The sequence below is a fragment of the Benincasa hispida genome, chromosome 8 (genome assembly GCF_009727055.1).
Source record: "Benincasa hispida cultivar B227 chromosome 8, ASM972705v1, whole genome shotgun sequence".
Lineage (NCBI taxonomy): Eukaryota > Viridiplantae > Streptophyta > Magnoliopsida > Cucurbitales > Cucurbitaceae > Benincasa > Benincasa hispida.
In genome coordinates, this window is record NC_052356.1 from 13,558,259 (window position 1) to 13,578,055 (window position 19,797).

Sequence of the window (19,797 nt, forward strand, 5' to 3'; positions counted from 1 at the left end):
TATATGAATTATTATAATAACTCATAGATACTATAGCAACCACTTAGCATCCCAAATGGCTTGAGAAAAACTCTACTTGCATCCCAACTTCGAAATAAATTTCTCCATTTTTTTCAAAGCATAAAATTAGAAACGTCATTTACATCCGATGGTATCCAAACCCCACAAGAAAGAAAGCTGACCAAGAAAGCAACATCACTCAGGGGCACAATAGTCATTTCACATAGAGACACGTGTTAGCATCTCATTGGATTTACTCGCTCCAACTCCGCTGTCGCGCATGACCGCCATCATGATATTACGGAAAAAGTAAAGCCACCGTTTACCAAGAAGAGAGAACAAGAACCGAAAGAAAGAGAGAAGAAATATCTCAAAAACATTTCGCCGAATTCTTCTCTTACCAATCTCACATCTGAGGATTGTTCTTCCTCTTCTTCTCCCTAGATCTTCTGATTCACTTTCCCTACTCAAGTTTCAGCCATGGTGAGCTCCCTTTTTATTGATTTCTCTGATTTCCACTTCATTTTATACTCTTTTTTCCGTTCCTTTTGCTTGATTTTTATCTCTTATGCCTGTAGATGTGATTTTAGCACCTACATGGTGTGGATCTGAATTATGCACATGCTTTGATCTAGATCGTTTGAGTTTTTTTTGTCCGATTTGCTCACGATCGGGTTTGGTTGATTTGAATTTCGTTTACTCGATTTGAAGTGGTTTGTGTTGATTGGTTGTGATCGTGACTGATTACTGATTACTGATTACCGCTGTTTATTAGTCTTTCGGACTTGATCGTTTGTGTTGCTTGGTTCTGTGGATTTGGTTGTTCTTGGTGATGGAGATGATGATTTGGTTGTTGGTGGAAAGATGGTGAGGTTTTGTGTATGCTTTCAGCCATCAGGATGATAATCTTGTGAAGTAAATTGAGTGCATGTAGGTTGTTGATAAGATTGTTGATAATCAGTTACATGGTGATTACTTGGCGGCGGCGGGGTCGGTGGACCAAATTAAGTCCCCAACTGCCGCGGAGAAATAGGGGGAAGGATTTGGAATGAAATGGATTTTTTATATTTTATCATGATGCCCACTTTGAATTTTCAATAGTGCATCCAATTTCGTTAGTTAAAACCGTTTTGTTGAGAATCTAAATGGAATGCAATAATACGCAATAGGCAACTGCTCATTTATGCCAAAAACAATGAATGTTTATCTCTCAATGATTGTGAGAATAGACTCTAAAGAACCATGTAGAGATCAGACTTGTAAACTGTAACCAAGCAGGTTCTATAAATATCTAACTCAAAGGGGAATTGTACCGAAAGTGATTTGGCACTGTGAATTCTTTTAGGCATTTGATTTTGTTTACTGTACACAGTTTTGACTTCTTTTCCCTAGAACTGTATTTTCATTTTCTTCCAATATTTTTTGTAGGCTAACGCGGCATCGGGTATGGCTGTTCATGATGACTGTAAGCTTAAGTTCTTGGAGCTGAAGACCAAGAGAACTTACAGATACATTGTATATAAGATTGAAGAGAAGCAAAAGCAAGTCACTGTGGATAAGGTTGGTGAGCCAGGTCAAGGATATGAAGACTTCACAGCCTGTCTTCCTGCTGATGAATGCCGATATGCAGTTTATGATTTTGAATTTATGACTAAAGAGAATGTTCCGAAGAGCAGAATTTTCTTCATTGCTTGGTAATATTATGATGAAAACTTAAACAAATTCTGTGTAATGCTATGTTCCTGACCTAATTAACCCTTTTTAGTTTCCATCACTTATCATCACTATTTTCTTTTCTTGGTTGCAAAGGTCTCCTGACACATCGAAGGTAAGAAGCAAGATGATTTATGCAAGTTCAAAGGACAAGTTTAGAAGAGAATTGGATGGCATTCAAATTGAGCTGCAAGCTACTGACCCATCTGAAATGGATCTCGATGTTTTTAAAAGCCGTGCTAAATAAGAAGCCTTCTCGTTATCAACTTCTTGTGGTGTCTGTTTTACATTGTGAAATGATGTTATTAATTGCTGGGTTTATGAATGTGCTTTGATTACACATTGGGTTGTTTTTAAGTTTTGTCTTATAGAATTATGTCCATCTGGAACAATCTTTGGTCATTTTTCCCCCCACCTTATATTGTATGATTTATCGTGTGGAATTAATGCAATATCTCCCTATGTAATGCTACATGATTTTGGTCAGGAACGTCTTTTATCATGCACAGCACATCTAAGATGATGTTTGACCTTTTGTTTTAGATCCAAGGATGCTTCTGAGTTGAATGGTTGCAATGTCAATTTACTCTTTCTAGAGAGCACAGCAACATGGGCTTTCTTACCAGGTTTACTCGATTCTCATTTGGTAGCTCCTCTCTTCTTTGATCTTGATCTTTGTCCACAATTACTTGCAGAATTTAGATTTTATTAACATTTTGCATTAGAAAACCGGAAGACTCCATGTTTGTTCCTCTGTCAATCTGTTTAGTTGGAAAATATTGGGTTCTCATGATCTTATACGACTTTGTCCAGTACTACAATGAAGATTTATTCTTCGTGTAATAGGTGTGAGTTCTATTTATATTCTCAAACTTTCAAATATCATTTGGGAGTCCAATTTCTACAACATATGAGAGTCTAATTTTAACTGTGGTAGAGGTTTGAGGGCTTAATTTTTATAATTGAAAGTTTGAGGGTATAATTGCAACTACCACCTTACTTTAGAGGTGGTTTTTGCAATTCACCCTACTTTAAATGATAAAATATTAAAAGATAGGTTAAAATATGTTTATTTGATTATATTACACTCCTTATTTCTTCCCCCCTTTCAAACTTTTTTACCGTAACAGTGATTTCGTTTCCCCCCTTTTTCTTAATCATCTCAAAATTTCTTAAATATTAATACATCTTTAGTAAATTGTTCTTATTCTTTCCAGAAGAATACTCTTTTTAGGCCCTTGAGTGGACTTGTCTTCTAGGCATAAATGATACAGACCACGTATTCCCACCTCATCCAAGTTGTGATGCTCAACATCTTGTTCTTTAACCACTCATTGTGCTTCTGAAGATTCTCTGCTAGTGACTTGATTTTTGAATTCAAGTATGTTGTCAAATTTTAAATTTGTTGGGATGCTTCTGAAGATTCTCTGCTAGTGTCTTGATTTTTGAATTCAAGTATGTTGTCAAATTTTAGAATTGACGAGATACGATCAAAGTTTCACATTGACTAGATAAAGGGATGATCGTGGGTATAAAAATGAGGACAACTCTCTCGATTGGTATGTAATGATTTGCTTAAGTAACAGTGATATAGAAAAATGGAGTTTTTTTTTAAATTTTATTTTGGTGAGAGGTATAGCGTATGAGTCTTGAGAATTAGCAGACCAACATAGAAACCATTGGGCAAGTCTAGTCTCTTGGTTTGAATATTTTGAAATTCTTTTGTTTTGTCGCCTCCTTGCCTTAACTTTGAATTTTATCTATTAGTTGTATGAGGGAGACCCAAATTTTGTTCGCTGACCCATATGTCATTGTTTGTTGCACTCCGTTGTATAAGTTGTTTCCTTCAAATTCTTTTGATGGCAAGAGAACGAATAATATTTTTATTATAACTCCCAACTTTTTCCCCCCTCCATACGAGGTCATTTTGAATGTTATTTAGAGCCTTTGAATTTTCTTATAGCTTATCATCATGTCCATTCTTTCATTTTGTTTTAATAGAGAATTAACCTAATAAACACATATACTGGTACGAATATAAGATACGGATACAATAGGATATGATGATATGTCAATATCTAAAAAACTAAGACAGATACGTTTAGAGATACATTATTATAAATAGGGAATTTTCTTATGGCTTATCATCATGTCCATTTTTTCATTTTGTTTTAATAGGGAATTAACCTAATAAGCACATATACTGGTACGAATATAAGATATGGATACAATAGGATATGATGATATGTCTAAAAAATTAAGACATAGATACGTTTAGAGATACATTATTATAAATATATATACATATATTATGATATATATACATATATTATGATAATGTCCCATTAACTTTTATAATACTTATTTTAAGTTAGATTAAAGTAGATTTAAGAAGAGGGTGAAAACTAAAAAAGAAAAAAAAAATGAAGAAAAAAAATCCAACAGTGTCGAGTGTGTTGGAGTTGATGCTCTAAAGTCTTGTGTCCTATAGTTTGTAAACAGTTTGTACGAACGCTTGTGTTGTTAATATATGATATTTACTTTACATCTTATATTTTGTTCGGTTAATTGTTTTATTTGCTTTACCATTGGTTATCATGTATGTGATATACAAGTGGATCATGTCTTGAGTGATAACTAAAATGGTCTGTAGTATATGGATAAAGGAGAAACCTTATCCTGGTAACGCTACGGACGCGACCCGCTTTGTGGAATGGTCACAAGTATTGTGACTTATCACAGATGGTCTAAACCTGATCATTTGTGTTGGGGACATGTGAGCGGAGGCGTCCTATACAAAGAGTTTGTATAAGACCTGTTCATGAAGTGTTAACATCTCATTATATAATACCGTTCATGACAGAGATTTCACTTCACTAGGATGGCCATAGGTTACATACCTCAATTCTGAGTGAGTTGGGATGAGAATTCCTGCCATTGAGGTCGGTCCTTTGATTTGTATGGGTGCGAGTGGCCAGGTTGCCAATTCAAACCTACCATTTTGGGGATTTGTCTGATTTGGGAGCTGGGAACTCAGCTGCACAAGATGGAATTCACTCTTTTTCCCCGAGGCAGGGGTAAGTACATAGATGTAACTACAGGGGCAAAACAGTAATTTGGCCCAACTGTACTTACGAGTATCTGTGAAGGGTCATTGTACTCATGATTGGTTATATCCGATGGACACAGAAATATATCTGTGGTAAAAAGAGTTTAGCTGTTGGTATTTAGTGGAATGTCTGACAGCTAATGGATGGTGGATCTCGTGGCTAAAGAGTTTAGTCAGCTATTCACGTAGAAGTTTGATTATATATGATATAATTGGACTGGTTAATTATATATGATATAATTGGCAAATGTATGAGATACATTATTTTGGAGGAAATAAGATATAAATATGATTTATATCAAGTAGAGGGAAAAAATACTATAGTAGATATGTGATATCAAACTATAGGATATAAATATAATATGATTATATTAATTAATTAATTATATAATTATTAATCCTAATATCACGTTTGGACGTGGGTTAGTGGACAACATCGGTTATAGTAATTGATGAGTTAAAATGAAAAATTTTTCATTTTGAATAGTATAATCGATAATCCGTCAATCCCCCAAAAGATTTCGTGAAAGCGCGCTGGTGTTTTGTAAAACGATCGCTCGAGAGCCTATACGATAGTCACTTCTCTGCTTAACGATCGTCCATCTCACGATTTAACTAAACGATCGTATACGTTTTCTTAAACGATCGTTCACCATATCCTACACGATCGTATAGTTCCTCTATGCGATAAGCACTTCTGCTATACGATAGCGTTGTTTTCTCTCCCACTTGCTTATCGCCTACACGACTCGTTTTTCCTCCGTCTTCTACCAAATTCACCAAAGTCCACCCTTCGAGTTTTCACTCTGAGAATACCCAGGGCTCATTAGTGGTGGTATCGTCCACGTTGCGGTTGTAAGTTCGCGTTGATCGTGTTGCTGCAGTCGACGTTTCCGTCGGCCATTGGTAGATCATTTGGAGGGTTTCCGTTGCATTGGAATTCTGAAGTTTGAAGATAGTCTTCAACTGGTATGGAACTCTTTCCCTTATCTTTGCTCGTAGCATGCCATTAATTAAGTTTTGATTGCATTACTGTATGTGTTGAATGTATAACTTTACATTTCGGTCACAGTGAGATCGGAGCGATCCGAATGTACTCATGGAACTCTCAGTATAAGATCCTTCAGAGTGGTGGTTGAAAGACTAGAGCAGATGATGGGGAAGAAATAGAAGATGAAGATTAAAGAATGAAGTTGAGGATGAAGAGGGAAGAGGTGTGAATCATGATTTAGACCGTGAGAGAGGAGAGAAGAATGAAGATTTATTTACCTTTTTCTATTTTTTTTAGTTTTTTATATTATTTTTTATCTATTTTGTTTTGGATTGCTAGATTTAAGTAGACTTTTAAATAAAGTAGGTTATGGGTTGGACTTTTTAAGTAGTTGGACTTAAATTTGGAAACAAAAATGACCTAACGTATTCCCTTCATGTATCTGGAAAGGGATATGCGTATCTGAAATTTAGAAAAAAAAAATAGATATTAGAAGTATTTATGCTTCGTAGGAATTAACTTTTGAAAAAGGGAAAAATACCTTTTTCGTCCCCGTGTTTTTTGGAATAAGTGCCTTTGATCCTTGAAGTTTTAAGTTAGTCATTTTAGTCCTTAAGTTTTCAATAATAGGTTTAAAATGTCCTCTACGTTAATAGAACTGTTTAAATTAACAGATCTGTTTAAATAAATTATTTAAATGTTGATGTGGCTTGCTGACTAAGTTGATGATTTGAATTTAAATTTATCTCATAAAGTAACTTCACGAGAAATAGACTCAACTTCACGTCATTTCTGTCTTTTATCTCATGAAGTAACTCAACTTCACGTCATTTCTGTCTTTTGTCTCGTGAAGGTTATCTCATGAAGTTACGAGATGAACTTCAAGAGACAAATTTCACGAGAAATGAACTCAATGAATTCAACTTCATATCATTTCTGTCTTTTGTCTCGTGAAGGAACTTCACAAGAAATGAACTCAACGGACTCAACTTCACGTCATTTCTGCCTAACTTCATGAGACGAACTTCAAGAGACAAACTTCACGAGAAATGAACTCAACGAACTCAACTTCACGTCATTTTTGTCTTTTGTCTTGTGAAGTTCGTTTCGTGAAGTTACTTCACAAGAAATGAACTCATCGAACTCAACTTCACGTCATTTTTGTCTTTTGTCTCGTGAAGTTCGTCTCATGAACGAGATGAATTTTACGAGACAAATTTAAATCCAAATCATCAACTTAGTTAGTAAGTCACATAAGCATTTAAATAATCTACTTGGATTAATTTAAAAAGTTCGATTAACAAATAGGACCTTTTAAACCTATTATTGAAAACTTAAGGACAAAAATGATTATTTTGAAACTTCAGGGACCAAACGTACCTATTCCAAAAACCTTGGAAACCATAAATGTATTTTTCCCTTTGAAAAATAAAAGTTACAATGGAACTTTTAAAACGATAGGAGCACAAGTAAAACTTACTTCAATATAATGGTAACAACCCATGCCATGTGCACATGTATTTTTATAAGACGCTTAGCGTCTTGTCACATTTTTGTCCTTGGATTTTTTTGGAAGAATTTTAAAATGGAGGAGCATAAATGAGATTTTTAAAATGATATGACTGCTTTTTTTTTTCCAATCCAATAGAGGTAAGGGGATTCGTACTATACACATCGTCGTCGCTAATATGCTCGTATGTCAGTTGAGCAAAGCTCTTATTGACGTGAGGGTGAAATTCGAATCTACTTAAAGTTTGAGAGTATTTTATGAATGTTAACCTTGTGTACATGTAGTTTTATGAGTTCTATTATAACTTTCTTTGATTGTAGTTTACAAACTTCAAATTGTGAAAAGTAATAGAAATCCAATCTACCAAAGAGGAAAAATGGTAGTTACCCACTCTTTGGTCCTTGGAGTTTGGAGAGTGTTAAATTAAAAAAAAAATGTTCAATTAAAATTTGTCCCTATAGTTTAGAGAAAGTTAAACTCAGTTCATATATTTTTAAAAGTTTGAATTTCATTCCTTTAGTTTAAACTCGGAAATCGACATCAGGGTCAGTGTCAGTGTTCACTCTGAATAGAGGAGTTATAGTATGGCGAAGCATCAAGCAAGAGTGCATCGCGAACTCCACTATGGAAGTCGAATACGTAGCTGATTGTGAAGCCGCTAAAGAGGTTGTTTGGCTTAGGAAGTTCCTTACTGATTTGGAAGTTGTTTCAAATATGTCTTTGCCGATCACACTTTATTGTGATAACAGCGGGGCTGTGACAATTCTAAGAACCTCGAAGTCATCGAAGAGGCAAGCACATAGAACAAAAGTATCATTTGATCTAGGATATTGTGCATCGCGGCGATGTGATTGTCACGAAGATTGTGTCGGAGCATAATGTTGCTTATCCGCTTATAAAAGCTCTCACGGCTAAAGTGTTCAAGGTTCATTTAGAAAGTCTGGGTCTACGGGCGGCACCTTGTCTAGGGCAAGTGGGAGATGTTACTAGGGTATAGTGTATGTTGGGGATGATGCCCTAAACTCTTATGTCCTGTAGTTTGTAAACACGATTTTGAACAAACGTCTGTGATATATAATATATGATATTTTCTTCACTTTTGTCTATGAACATTGGATGTTTTATTTTCTTTACCACAAACCAATAAACTAAGATCTCTGATTGTCATTTGTAACTTTAGCATGTATGTGGAGACATACAAGTGGATCATGTCTTAAGTGATGACCAAAACGGTCTGTAGTATATGGATATAGGAGGGATACCTTATCTTGATAACACTACGGATGCGGCCCACTTTGTATAATAGTTACAAGTGTTATGACTTGCTACAGATGGTATGATCCAGATTATTCATGTGGGGACATGCGAATGGGGGCGTCCTATACAAAGGAGTTTGTATAAGATCGGACCACGAAGTGTTATAGTCTCAACATATAACGTCATTCATGACAGAGACTTCGCTTCACTAGGATGACCATAGGTAACATGACCTCAATCCTGAGTGAGTTGGGAATTCCTGCCTTTGAGGGTGGTCCTTCTATTTACATGGGTGCGAGTGACTAGATCGCCGACTCAAACCTATCACTTTGGGGATTCATCTGATTTGGGAGTTAGGAACTCAGTTACACAAGATGGAATTCACTCCTTCTCCGAAGCAGAGGTAAGTAGATAGATTACTCCCTTAAAGGCTGATTCAGGGCTTGAACGATGTGGTGCCACACACCTTCTCATGGCCTGAGAGGTGTCCACACATAGTAGGACTATGACTTATTGTTCATTAGAGGGATCAGTGGTACATAAGGAGTTAGATGTAACTATAGGGGTAAAATGGTAAATTGGCCCAACTGTACTTACGAGCATCTATGAAGGATTATTGTACTGTTGATTGGTTATATCCGATGGACACAAAAATATATCTATGGTGAGAAGATTGCAGTTGTCGGTCTTTAGTGGAATGCTTGGCAGTTAACGGATGATGGATCTCGTGTGTAACGACCCGAGTTCAGGAGGGCTACATGAATGAATCAGTATCACATCCGAACGAGAGGGATCCTGAGGACATGAAATTATGGTAAAAAAAAGTTTAAAAGAATTGAAAGTTACTACCTATACTAACAAGGTGCACCTTCCTTTTCGGTGGCTCAATCATAAGAACTCTAAAGTTAAGCATGCTTAGCTTGGAGAAATCTTATGTTGGGTGACATCCTGGGAATGTCGGGGCTAAGGAATGTTGGGGCTATCAGGTTGAAAAGAGGGAGTTCGTATGAGATACATTATTTGGAGGAAGTTGATATAAATATATATAATTTATATCTAGTGGATGAGAAAAATAATATGGTTAATGTATTACATATGATGTGATATTAAATCATAGGTTAATGAATATAATATGATTATATTTATTAATTTTTAATTGGACAATTATAGGATAATTGTGTCAGCATTACTGTGTGATGGTGGGAGGTTGCTTGCTGTTTTCGTAACTGAAGAATAAAATGAAAATTGTTTACATTTTGCAAAGAGATCGGTCATTCGCTCACATTAAATGTATATTATCTATTGCGTAGTAAACCGAGAGCCTATACGATAACTCAATGTTTCTACACAATCGTGTACACGTGTGCAACTTACTAAACGATCGCATAGGATTTGCTAAATGATCGTCTAGCTTTTTCCTAAACGACCGCGCACTCGAGAATTTACTAAACGATTGTCTATATGATCGCGACCTATTTACTAAACGATTATGTACTGCTTCTTAAACGATCAAGCATCGTCTATACGATAGACATCAATCTTCTCCCACTTGCTTGGTGGTGTCCTCCCCGTTGCTGTGTTTGTGTGGAGACCGTTCGTGGGTAGACAACCAAGTTTTTATGGAAGATGTGCTTGGACTTTCCCAACGAGAGCGAGAGGAGCATTCCTTGGAGGAGAAAGAGTTTTGATGAAGAAGAGTTCTTCAACTGGTATGTATTCGTTCTCTTGTTGTTTAGTTTCCAAGGCATGCTAGTAATTTGTTGAATATTGCATATCTATTCCATTAGATTGTAAATGCGTTAATTCTGTCACAACGAGTTTAAAACGATCACACTTCCGCTCAGAGGTACTCTTGTATAAGAGTTCCTTTAGTGTATGCTCTAGTTTATTGTATTTTGTATTGTCTTAATATTGTACTTTAGTCTCTCTAGGCTTTAGGACAAGTGGGAGATTGTTGGGAATGGTGTCCTAAATCTCCTGGTAGTCTCGTAGTTTGTAAAATCTATAAACATATTATTATTAATAAAATAAGTGTTATTTTATAAGCATTTACTCAATCCAATAAACTAATATTTTGTGTAAATTTAAACAAGTATGTAGAGACATACAAGTAGATCTTGTTTAAATTAATAACCTAAATGGTCTGTAGTATATGGATAAAGGAGGGATACCTTATCTTGGTGACACTACGGATATGACCCACTTTGTATATGTTACAAGTGTTGTAAAGTGCTACAAATGATCTGATCCTGATCATTCATGTGGAGACATGCGAGCGGGGGTATCCTATATAAAGAGTTTGCATAAGACTGGACCACGAAATGATTAGTCTCTTTATATAACACCGTTGATAATAGAGACGCACATTTCACTAGGATGACCATAGGTAACATAACCTAAATCCTGAATGAGCTGGGAACTCCTGCCTATGAGGACAGTCCTTTGATTTGTATAGGTGAGAGTAGCCATATTGTCAACTCAACAAGCTTACCATTTTGGGGATTCATCTAATTAGGGAGCTGGGAACTCAGCTTCACAAGATAGAATTCACTCCTTCCCCGAAGCAGGGGTAAGTAGATAAATTGCTCCCTTAAGGGATGATTCCAGGTCTTGAACATAGTGGTCACACCCTCTCTTGGGAAGAGAGGACTCAGTCATAGTTGGACTATGACTTATTGTTCATTAGAGGAATTAGTGGTGCTTAAGGAGTTAGATGTAACTACAAGGGCAAAACAGTAAATTTTTCCAGCTGTACTTACGAACGATACGTGAAGGGTCATCGCACTGTTGATTGGTTATATTCAATGGAGAAATATATCTGTAGTGCGAAGAGTGCAACTGTCGGTCTATAGTGGAGTGTTCGGCAGTTAATGAATGGTAGATATCGTGATTAAAGAGTTTAGTCAGTTATTCACGTACCGTTGGAGCTTCAAGCTACAAGTCCATAAGGTCCCCTTGGTAGCTCAATGGATTCAAGTTGAGAATAAGATTTTGGGTTAGTTTGAAGTGTTCAAATTAATAAGAGGGAATTTGATTATATAGGATATAATAAATTAATTCAATTATATATGATATAATTAATACAATGTATTTGATACATTATTTGATTGGAGGAATTAATATAAATATGATTTATATTAAATGTCATAAAATAGTTTATATGTTGCATATGCTATAATATTAAAACTATAAGTTATAAATATAATATGATAAGTTAGTTATTGTATTTATTTAAAATTTATTAATTATATGATAATTAATATATTTTTTTCTCAATAACCGACTCGAGTGGTTGATTATTCACGGTTTAAGATAACTGTGAGATAAAAGGAAAAATAGTTTTCCAAATCAGTCGTTCGAATCATCTCACAAAGAATTCACTATCGAGTAATAAGGTTTTACCACATGATAGTTTAACAGAGCCTAAATGATCAAGTGTTGAGTTACTATACGATAGTACTCGTTTCTACACAATCAAGTATCAAATTTATACAATAGGCTTCTTCTTCTACACAATCGTTTGATCACATTTTCGATCATCTATTCGATCGTCTGCCTCCTTCTTTCCTCTATAAAAAATCATATAGAGCTCACAACTCTTGGATTCTCACACCAAGAATACCAAGGTAACCTTGTGGTGGTGTCTTATTCTGTTCGAGGGTCGAGGATCGAGTTTCACTAGCTGGTGATCGAGGATCTTCTAGTTGATCGTTGCGTTCGTGTTGTTTGGACGCGTTCGAGTTTGATCGAGTGAAATACATGAAGAAAGAGTTCTTCATAGGTATTATACTCGATCCCCTTGTATTTACTTAAGAAGCATGCTGTAATTTATTCTTTATGCATAACTATTTCAGTATGACTATAAATGTATGTGTTCTTTCTCAATGGAGTTTTGAATGATCCGTTTCCACTCACTAGTTATCTAGATTTAGAGTTCCTTCATAAATACATAGTAAGCCACCTACTATTGGGCCTACTAGGTGAACTGTTCGCCTTCCTATCGAATCTCAAGTGTACAATACACATCGTAGGCATAGGTATAGGCGTAAGCATAAGGGGCGAACTCAAAGGCACGCTTTCACAAGTGGTGATCCCAGAGGGTCATAGTCATAAGCATAAGTGTTGATTCTAAAGGAACACCGGAACATAAACTTAAGATGTGAACTCGATGGTTCACATCATGCAATGTACATAACCCGATAAAAATACTAACAGTCACTATCAGTCTAACATGGCATAAACATGCATTCATAATCTTAGAATATGCCCAAGAGTTTCCAGAACAATCTCAACAGTCCATCCACCAATCAAACATAACAACATTCACATAATATCATATTTTCTATGGCATAAACATCAGCCTCCATGATACCTTTAATAGTCCAACATAGCAAGTCATAGCAATTCAATCCATCAAACAGAATCATGCTTTCAATGCAATCACATACTTAACACCAATTTAGGTTCAAGGGCGAATCGGTAATAAATCGCTTACTCTGATATTAAGCCCTAATTGATTAGCAATTCAACTCTCTTCTGGAATTAAAGTACTCTTGGATCAAACTCCTAAACAAAAGCACATCCAAACTTAAGTCACAACCTCAGGACCTCAACCCAACAAACAATTTAGCCTTTATAATTCCAAATTATTTACCAAAAACGTGGTTGAACCAAAACCACCTCAACACTCCTAAATCAGTATGACCCAAAAACTTCAAGCAATTTTTTTAGGCATCAGACCTGATTTACAACATCAATAATCAATAAGGTCATCCTTGGAAACTTCTATAATTGTAAATATTTACTAAAACCACCAAAATTGAAGGCTCCAAATTACCGACCTAACAGCAAAACAATAAGATCTAGGCCAAAAATTTATTGGGCAACAAAGAATCAACCAGAGACAAACTCAAAATTCCCAATCTTATTCCAAACGGCAAAATCTGACGAACTCTAACGAGTAAAAGGAGGTTGTCGTTGACAATGCATGTGGATCGACGGTGGATGGGGGCCAGAGGAGGCTACGCGGCTAAGGGAGGAGACTTACGTGGTTGGTGACGTTGGCTGGATTTGGGTGTAGGGCTAAGTCGCAAAAACAGCATGTGGAGTTGAAGATGTCGGTTGGGCAACGAGTATAGAGGCGCTGACAAGCGCTAGTGGCTAGGGTTGGATGTCAGCGAGGGACCTGTGTGACAAGTGAAAAATCGAGGAAGGTTCTGGTAGTCATGAAGAGATGAGAAGAGGAAAGAAATTTTCTCATCCTTTTTTGCACGTTTTATGAGGCATCCCTAACCTAAATTGATAAACAAATTCTTTTCCCAACAAACCCTAATCTTTTTCCCAAACAAATATTTATATATATCTTTATATATGTATATATTTTCTCTTAACTTTCTTTTTTCCATCCTATCAATTTCTTTTTGCTTTTCCTCTCTACTTATGTATATCCCTCTTTACTTCTCAAATTCTAATTACAAATTGAACCCAAAAATCAAATTCAATTTTTAATTTCCAACAACAATATTCTCAATTAACAAATTGAATTTACCTTAGAATTTTGGGACGTCGCATTCTTCTTGAAGGAATTGAATTCCTATGGAAGCATGTGCGTCTTGCATTTAGACATTCAGTTTTTATGGAAACAACAACAGTAAAATAAAACATAAATTTGTAGGATAAACATTCAAACAAAATTATAAGTATGCTAGAAAAGAGGAAGAAGAGAAGAAATCAAAAGTCACCTTTGTTGATTCTTCTAGCTTTCCTCTTCCACCGCTATCAACGATCTCGAACTTCTCCAATGAGGAAGGACACCACCAATAAAGTTACCATGTTATTTGATTCCAAAGAATTTGGAAGAGTGGTCTCCAAGAACTTTTGAGGAGGAAAAGAGTAGAGAATTTTTAGAGAGAAGTTAGAGAGAAGGTGGAGGCTTGGAGGCTAGGTTTTTTGTATAATGAAATCATTTTCACTAAATGGGCTATGAGGATATATTTATATGGAGAAGGATTAACCCCTCCTCCAAGTATTTCCCTTTATACTTTTAGTGCTAATTAATTAAATAACCCTTATTTAATTAGTTGGCACATTAATTAAATAATCACATATTAAATCCCATATACATTTAATTAATTAGCATAAATATTATATATTTATACTAACCTCCAATTTCCATTATTTCTTAATCAATTAATTAATCATTAATTAATCAATTAAATAACTATATTAAATCATATTTAATATGGAGTTAATTAACATATAAATATCACATATTTATATGTATACATCTCTTAAAAATCTAATTCATATAAATCTAATATTTGAATCTTATTCAAATATATCTCTCTTACATAATTTGGATCATATATCATATCTATAATTAACCATTATATATTAATCTCATTAATATAAAATTCCCTCATTTGATTTGAACAATTTAAATCATTATTCATTACTATCCTTTAGTGAGCTAACAATCCCCTTATGGACATACAAATTAGAAGCTCAAATGATATGAGATTAACTTCTTTAATTCAATTAATCAATATTCATTAACTACTGATCACTCACTAAAGATCGATAGCTACACTCTTTGTACTATAGATATATTCTATGTCCACGGATATAACCAATCAATAGTGAGTCAACTCTTTACAAATCGTTCATAACTATAGTTGGGTCAAATTATCGTTTTACCCCTGTAGTTATATCTAACTCCTTAAGTACTACTGATTCTTCTAATAAACAAACAATTTATAATCTAACTATAACCTAACACCTCTCAGGCCAGTGAAAGGTTGAGGCTTCAATGTTCAAGACCTGGAATCAGCTATTAAGGGAGTAATTTATCTACTTCCTTTAAAAATGGGAAAGAGGGAATTCTACCTTGTGTAGCTGTGTTTCTAGTTCCTTACTCGGACATATCCCCAAAATGGTAGGCTTGTTGGGTCGGATAATCTGACCACTCTCATCCATACAAATCAAAGGATCACTTTCATAGATAAGAGTTCATAACTCACTCAGAATTAAGGTCAAGTCACCTATGGTTATCCAAGTGAAATGTAAGACTCTTCTAGCAATGGTGTTACAAAGAGAAACTATTCATTTCGCAGTCCGATCTTATACAAACTCTTTGTATAAAATACCCCCGCTCGCATGTCTTCACATGAATGATCAGGATCAAATCATTTGTAGCACTTTACAACAATTGTAACATCTACAAAGTGGGTCGTATTCGTAGTGTCACCAGGATAAGGTACCCAGCCTTATCCATATACTATAGACCATTCAAGTTATTACTTAAACATGATCCACCTATATGTCTCCACATACATGTTTAAGTTTCATCAAATAAACTTGGATCTTAGTTTATTGGATTGAATTAATACAGTCTAAATGTCAATAAAATACCTCTTATTTTATTAGATATGTAATTTTTCTTTACAAATCACAAGATACATGAGATTTAGGACATAAACTCCAACACTTTCCCCTTTAAAAACTTTCATCCTTGAAAGTTCTAACCCTAGAATAGCTTTGGGTACCATGTTCTCATCTCGTCCTTCTGCTCCCAAGTTGCTTCCTCAAACTGATGATTCTGCCATAAACCTTAACTAGTGCCACCTCACGATTACGCAAAGTTTTCACACCTCTAGGTAGGATTTGGATAGGTTTCTCCTCATAACTCAGGTTTTCATTCAGTTGTAAGGATTCAAAGTCTACCACGGGGGATGGATCTGTCACATACTTCCTGAACATGGAGACATGAAAAATATTATGGACCGTAGAGAGAGATGGTGGTAAAGCTAATCAATAGGTTATAGGGCTAATTCCCTCCAAGACCTCAAATGGTCCAATAAAATGCGAACTTAGCTTTCCCTTCCTTCCAAACCTTAGAACATTTCATAGGTGCTGCTTTCAGGAACACTTTATCCCCTACCTCAAACTCGAGTTCTTTACACCTAACATCCGTGTAACTCTTTTGTCTACTCTACGCTGGTTAGCATTCGAGCCTTAATCTTATGAATGGCTTCATTTGTCATCTACACTAACTCAGTTCCCACCAACTTTTGTTCACCAACCTTACCCCAGCACAGAAGACCTGTATACCGTACAGAGTTTCAAATGACGACATGTTAATAGTAGCCCGATAACTGTTACTATATGCAAACTCTATCAAATGCAGGTGATAGTCCCAACTCCCTGAAAATTTCAATGCACAAGCATGCAACATATCCTCCAACGTTTAGTCCAAACACTTCGTTTTCCCATTAGTCTATAGGTAGAAAGTTATACTGAAATTCAATCAAGTCCTTAATGTTACCTGAAGGCTCTTCCAAAAATTGGAGGTAAAACGAGGGTTTCTATCAGATACAATCAACACTGGCATCTCATGCTATCTCACTATGTTTTTCATGTATAGTTACGCCCACTTATTCACCTAATATGTGGACTTCCCTGGAATGAGATGCGTTACCTTAGTGAGTCTATTCACTATCACCCATATCACTAAATAATCTTTCACTATTCTTGGAAAACCCACAATGAAATCCATGGATACACTCTCCCATTTCCATTCTGGTATGTTCAAGGGTTGTAAGAAACATGTTGGCTTTTGTCGCGGGGCCTTCACCTGCTAACAAACTAAACATTTGTTAACATATTCAGTTATTTCCCTCTTCATATTGAGCCACCAATAATATCGTTTCAAGTATTGATACATCTTGGTGCTGGCATGATGTATCGAGAATGGGGAAGTCACACCTCTCCCTAAATTACCCTCCTAATTCGAGAAGAGATGTGAAGATAGCAATTGTCAACCCTCTTATGAACTACCCAACATACTTCCGAAAACCTGTATTCTCAGCACTTGTTATACTTGATTAGCAGTTTATGATCCTCTAAAACTTAACCCACGGTTTTTGTAACAGCTTTAAACATATAATTTACTACTAATCAGAAATATCAACATCAACATATATAACAGTTTTCATAAACTAAACCTATACATAACATATGTTCAATACAACTCTACCCTTTTCCCCTGACATGGACATACAACTAAATAATAGAACATGATGAGCCACCTAAATTTTCGCTCTTCGGGGGTCTGAGAAGTGACTAACTGGCAGAACTACTAGGCATCGGGACGTTTGACCACCACCTGGGGAGGAAAATTTTTTTAAAGAGTGAGCTAAAAAGTTGTGAGTGACTACCTTAAGTAAAACATACTTTAAATCATAAATAACGTGAACATGCTTATCAAGGAAACATTTATAACATCATAATCAAGGTTTTGAAAATGGAGTTGAAATCATAAAACACATCATGTAAAAACTCTGAAATAAAAATCATTAACATCATCCTGAAAACTCCGTCATTCCACTGCCTAAACATGTGGGAGAGCCTTTTGCTCAATCTTTCATAACCTTAGTTGAGAGAGAACCTTTTTATTCGATCTTATCAACGTTAATAACATAGTTATACGTGCATGCAGAACTGAATTGGATCTTGATCACCTTATCATACCTTCAGTGTCAAGGATCCTTAACATCACTTAAATCTGGGTACCTCACCATACCTCTAGTACCATTATTGGAGTAGGGTTTGTACAAGGAACCAACATTTAAACATATAGAAACATATACAGGATAAATATTTGAAATAATCATACTTCGTGGTTTCATATCAATGCATAGTTCTTTGTAAAACATGGAGTATACTTACGTTATTTCTTTGATAAATTTCACCATGCGGTAAAACATGGCATAGACTTACTGGAAAACACATGTTGAACTCATAAATAACTTCATCATTTAAAAGCATGGATCATGCGATCAACATTCATTTTAAGGCATACGTTGAAGAAAATCATGGTATAAAAATCTCATATAAAATGCCTATGCGTTGAAGAAAGTCATGGTATAAAAACCTCATATAAAATGCCTATGCTTAAAACCATTTATAAAACTAACATTGGAAAAATATTTATTAAAACTTGTATTCACTATCTTAAGCTACTTATCCAAGGGATTGTACGTCTCTCCTATTTGCATTTGTCCTGAAAAGAAAAGGTTCCTTGGTCAGTATTCTTAGCTCCCTTTTGAGCTTAACGCATAACTTAACTTCATGGCATATCAATAGTCATAGCATCACAACTAAGTTTGATGCTTCGAACTATCTTCACCACATCGGCTATCCTTAGCCATCTTACCTTATAATGGCTGATAATTGAAAATCGTGCCTCAAGGTGCTTGGGTTGAAACACCTTCTCAGTCTATGCGACGTACATCCATTATGTGACTTACTCAAAGCTCCTTCGTTGTAGATTGATTATGTTGTACGCGTCAACACATAACATCACTGGGTAGCTGCTTACTTGTTCTTCGTATGCAAGTGTCTACTTATTCATCTACGACATCATTTTTAGATTCAATCTTCCAGATTTCTTAATTTAATTCCAATATTCATAGAAACTAAACTCCCTTTTTAGAATTTTCTCAAAACATCTTAACTTTTACTTACCTTAGAATTTGAGCATTATTTCTTTCAGAATCAATTAGAAATTCCTCAACTTTTCCTTTAGCTGGCCGAAAATTCTTCAACTTTCAAAATCTTCATATGGCAGCAATACTCCTTCATTGCTAAGCCTATTTATACTTGAGTGTGCATGAAGAGTTTACTTAATTAATTGCCACTTGGCATGCTTATCCTTTCATTGACGTTTACAAGGCTGCCATCTGGCTTACTTACTCATTAAATTAAGTTGAATTCCTTAGCTTAAACTTTATTGCATGGCCTTGCGGCCACCCAAGCCTTCTCCATTCAACGTATGTTCTTCTGTCGCATCACTTGTCAGCTTCAACATTGATATACAAAGTTGGTTGCATAAATATTTCATACCACTTTGTTATACTTAGCCGTAACGACCCCTTTCTTGGCTGCATAAATCTTTCATACCATTGATGTACAAAGTTGGCTGCATAGTTCAACCGGACTGGCAGTGAGGCACCTCATAGTTCCAATGCATGGAACCCTCTCTACCTTCTCTAAGTGTTAACTTGTTCCTACTGCACTTGAGAGCTTAATGTTTTACACTTAACATGTTTTCATGCTCCTTTTTTCAGTTTACCATTAATAGACTTCTCCAACTCTCTATACGTCAACCATGTTTACAACCTGAACACATATAGTCAAAACACTTAAAAATTTTCATTT

General features: G+C 35.5%; 1 protein-coding gene across 1 annotated transcript; it reads left to right on the forward strand.

Moving 5' to 3' along the window:
• The first annotated feature begins 315 nt into the window (after nucleotides 1-315).
• Nucleotides 316-2,248, forward strand: LOC120083316 (actin-depolymerizing factor 2-like). Its single transcript, XM_039039015.1, has 3 exons — nucleotides 316-483; nucleotides 1,429-1,694; nucleotides 1,810-2,248. Exons 1-3 carry the CDS (start codon nucleotides 481-483, stop codon nucleotides 1,958-1,960), a joined length of 420 nt encoding a protein of 139 aa, XP_038894943.1. The 5' UTR covers nucleotides 316-480; the 3' UTR covers nucleotides 1,961-2,248.
• The last annotated feature ends 17,549 nt before the right edge of the window (nucleotides 2,249-19,797 follow it).

Bases quoted from the DNA above. Each gene is read 5' to 3' on its own strand.
- LOC120083316 (XM_039039015.1), top strand. The intron at 1,695-1,809 runs GTAATATTATGA...TTGGTTGCAAAG, and splicing joins AGAATTTTCTTCATTGCTTG to GTCTCCTGACACATCGAAGG.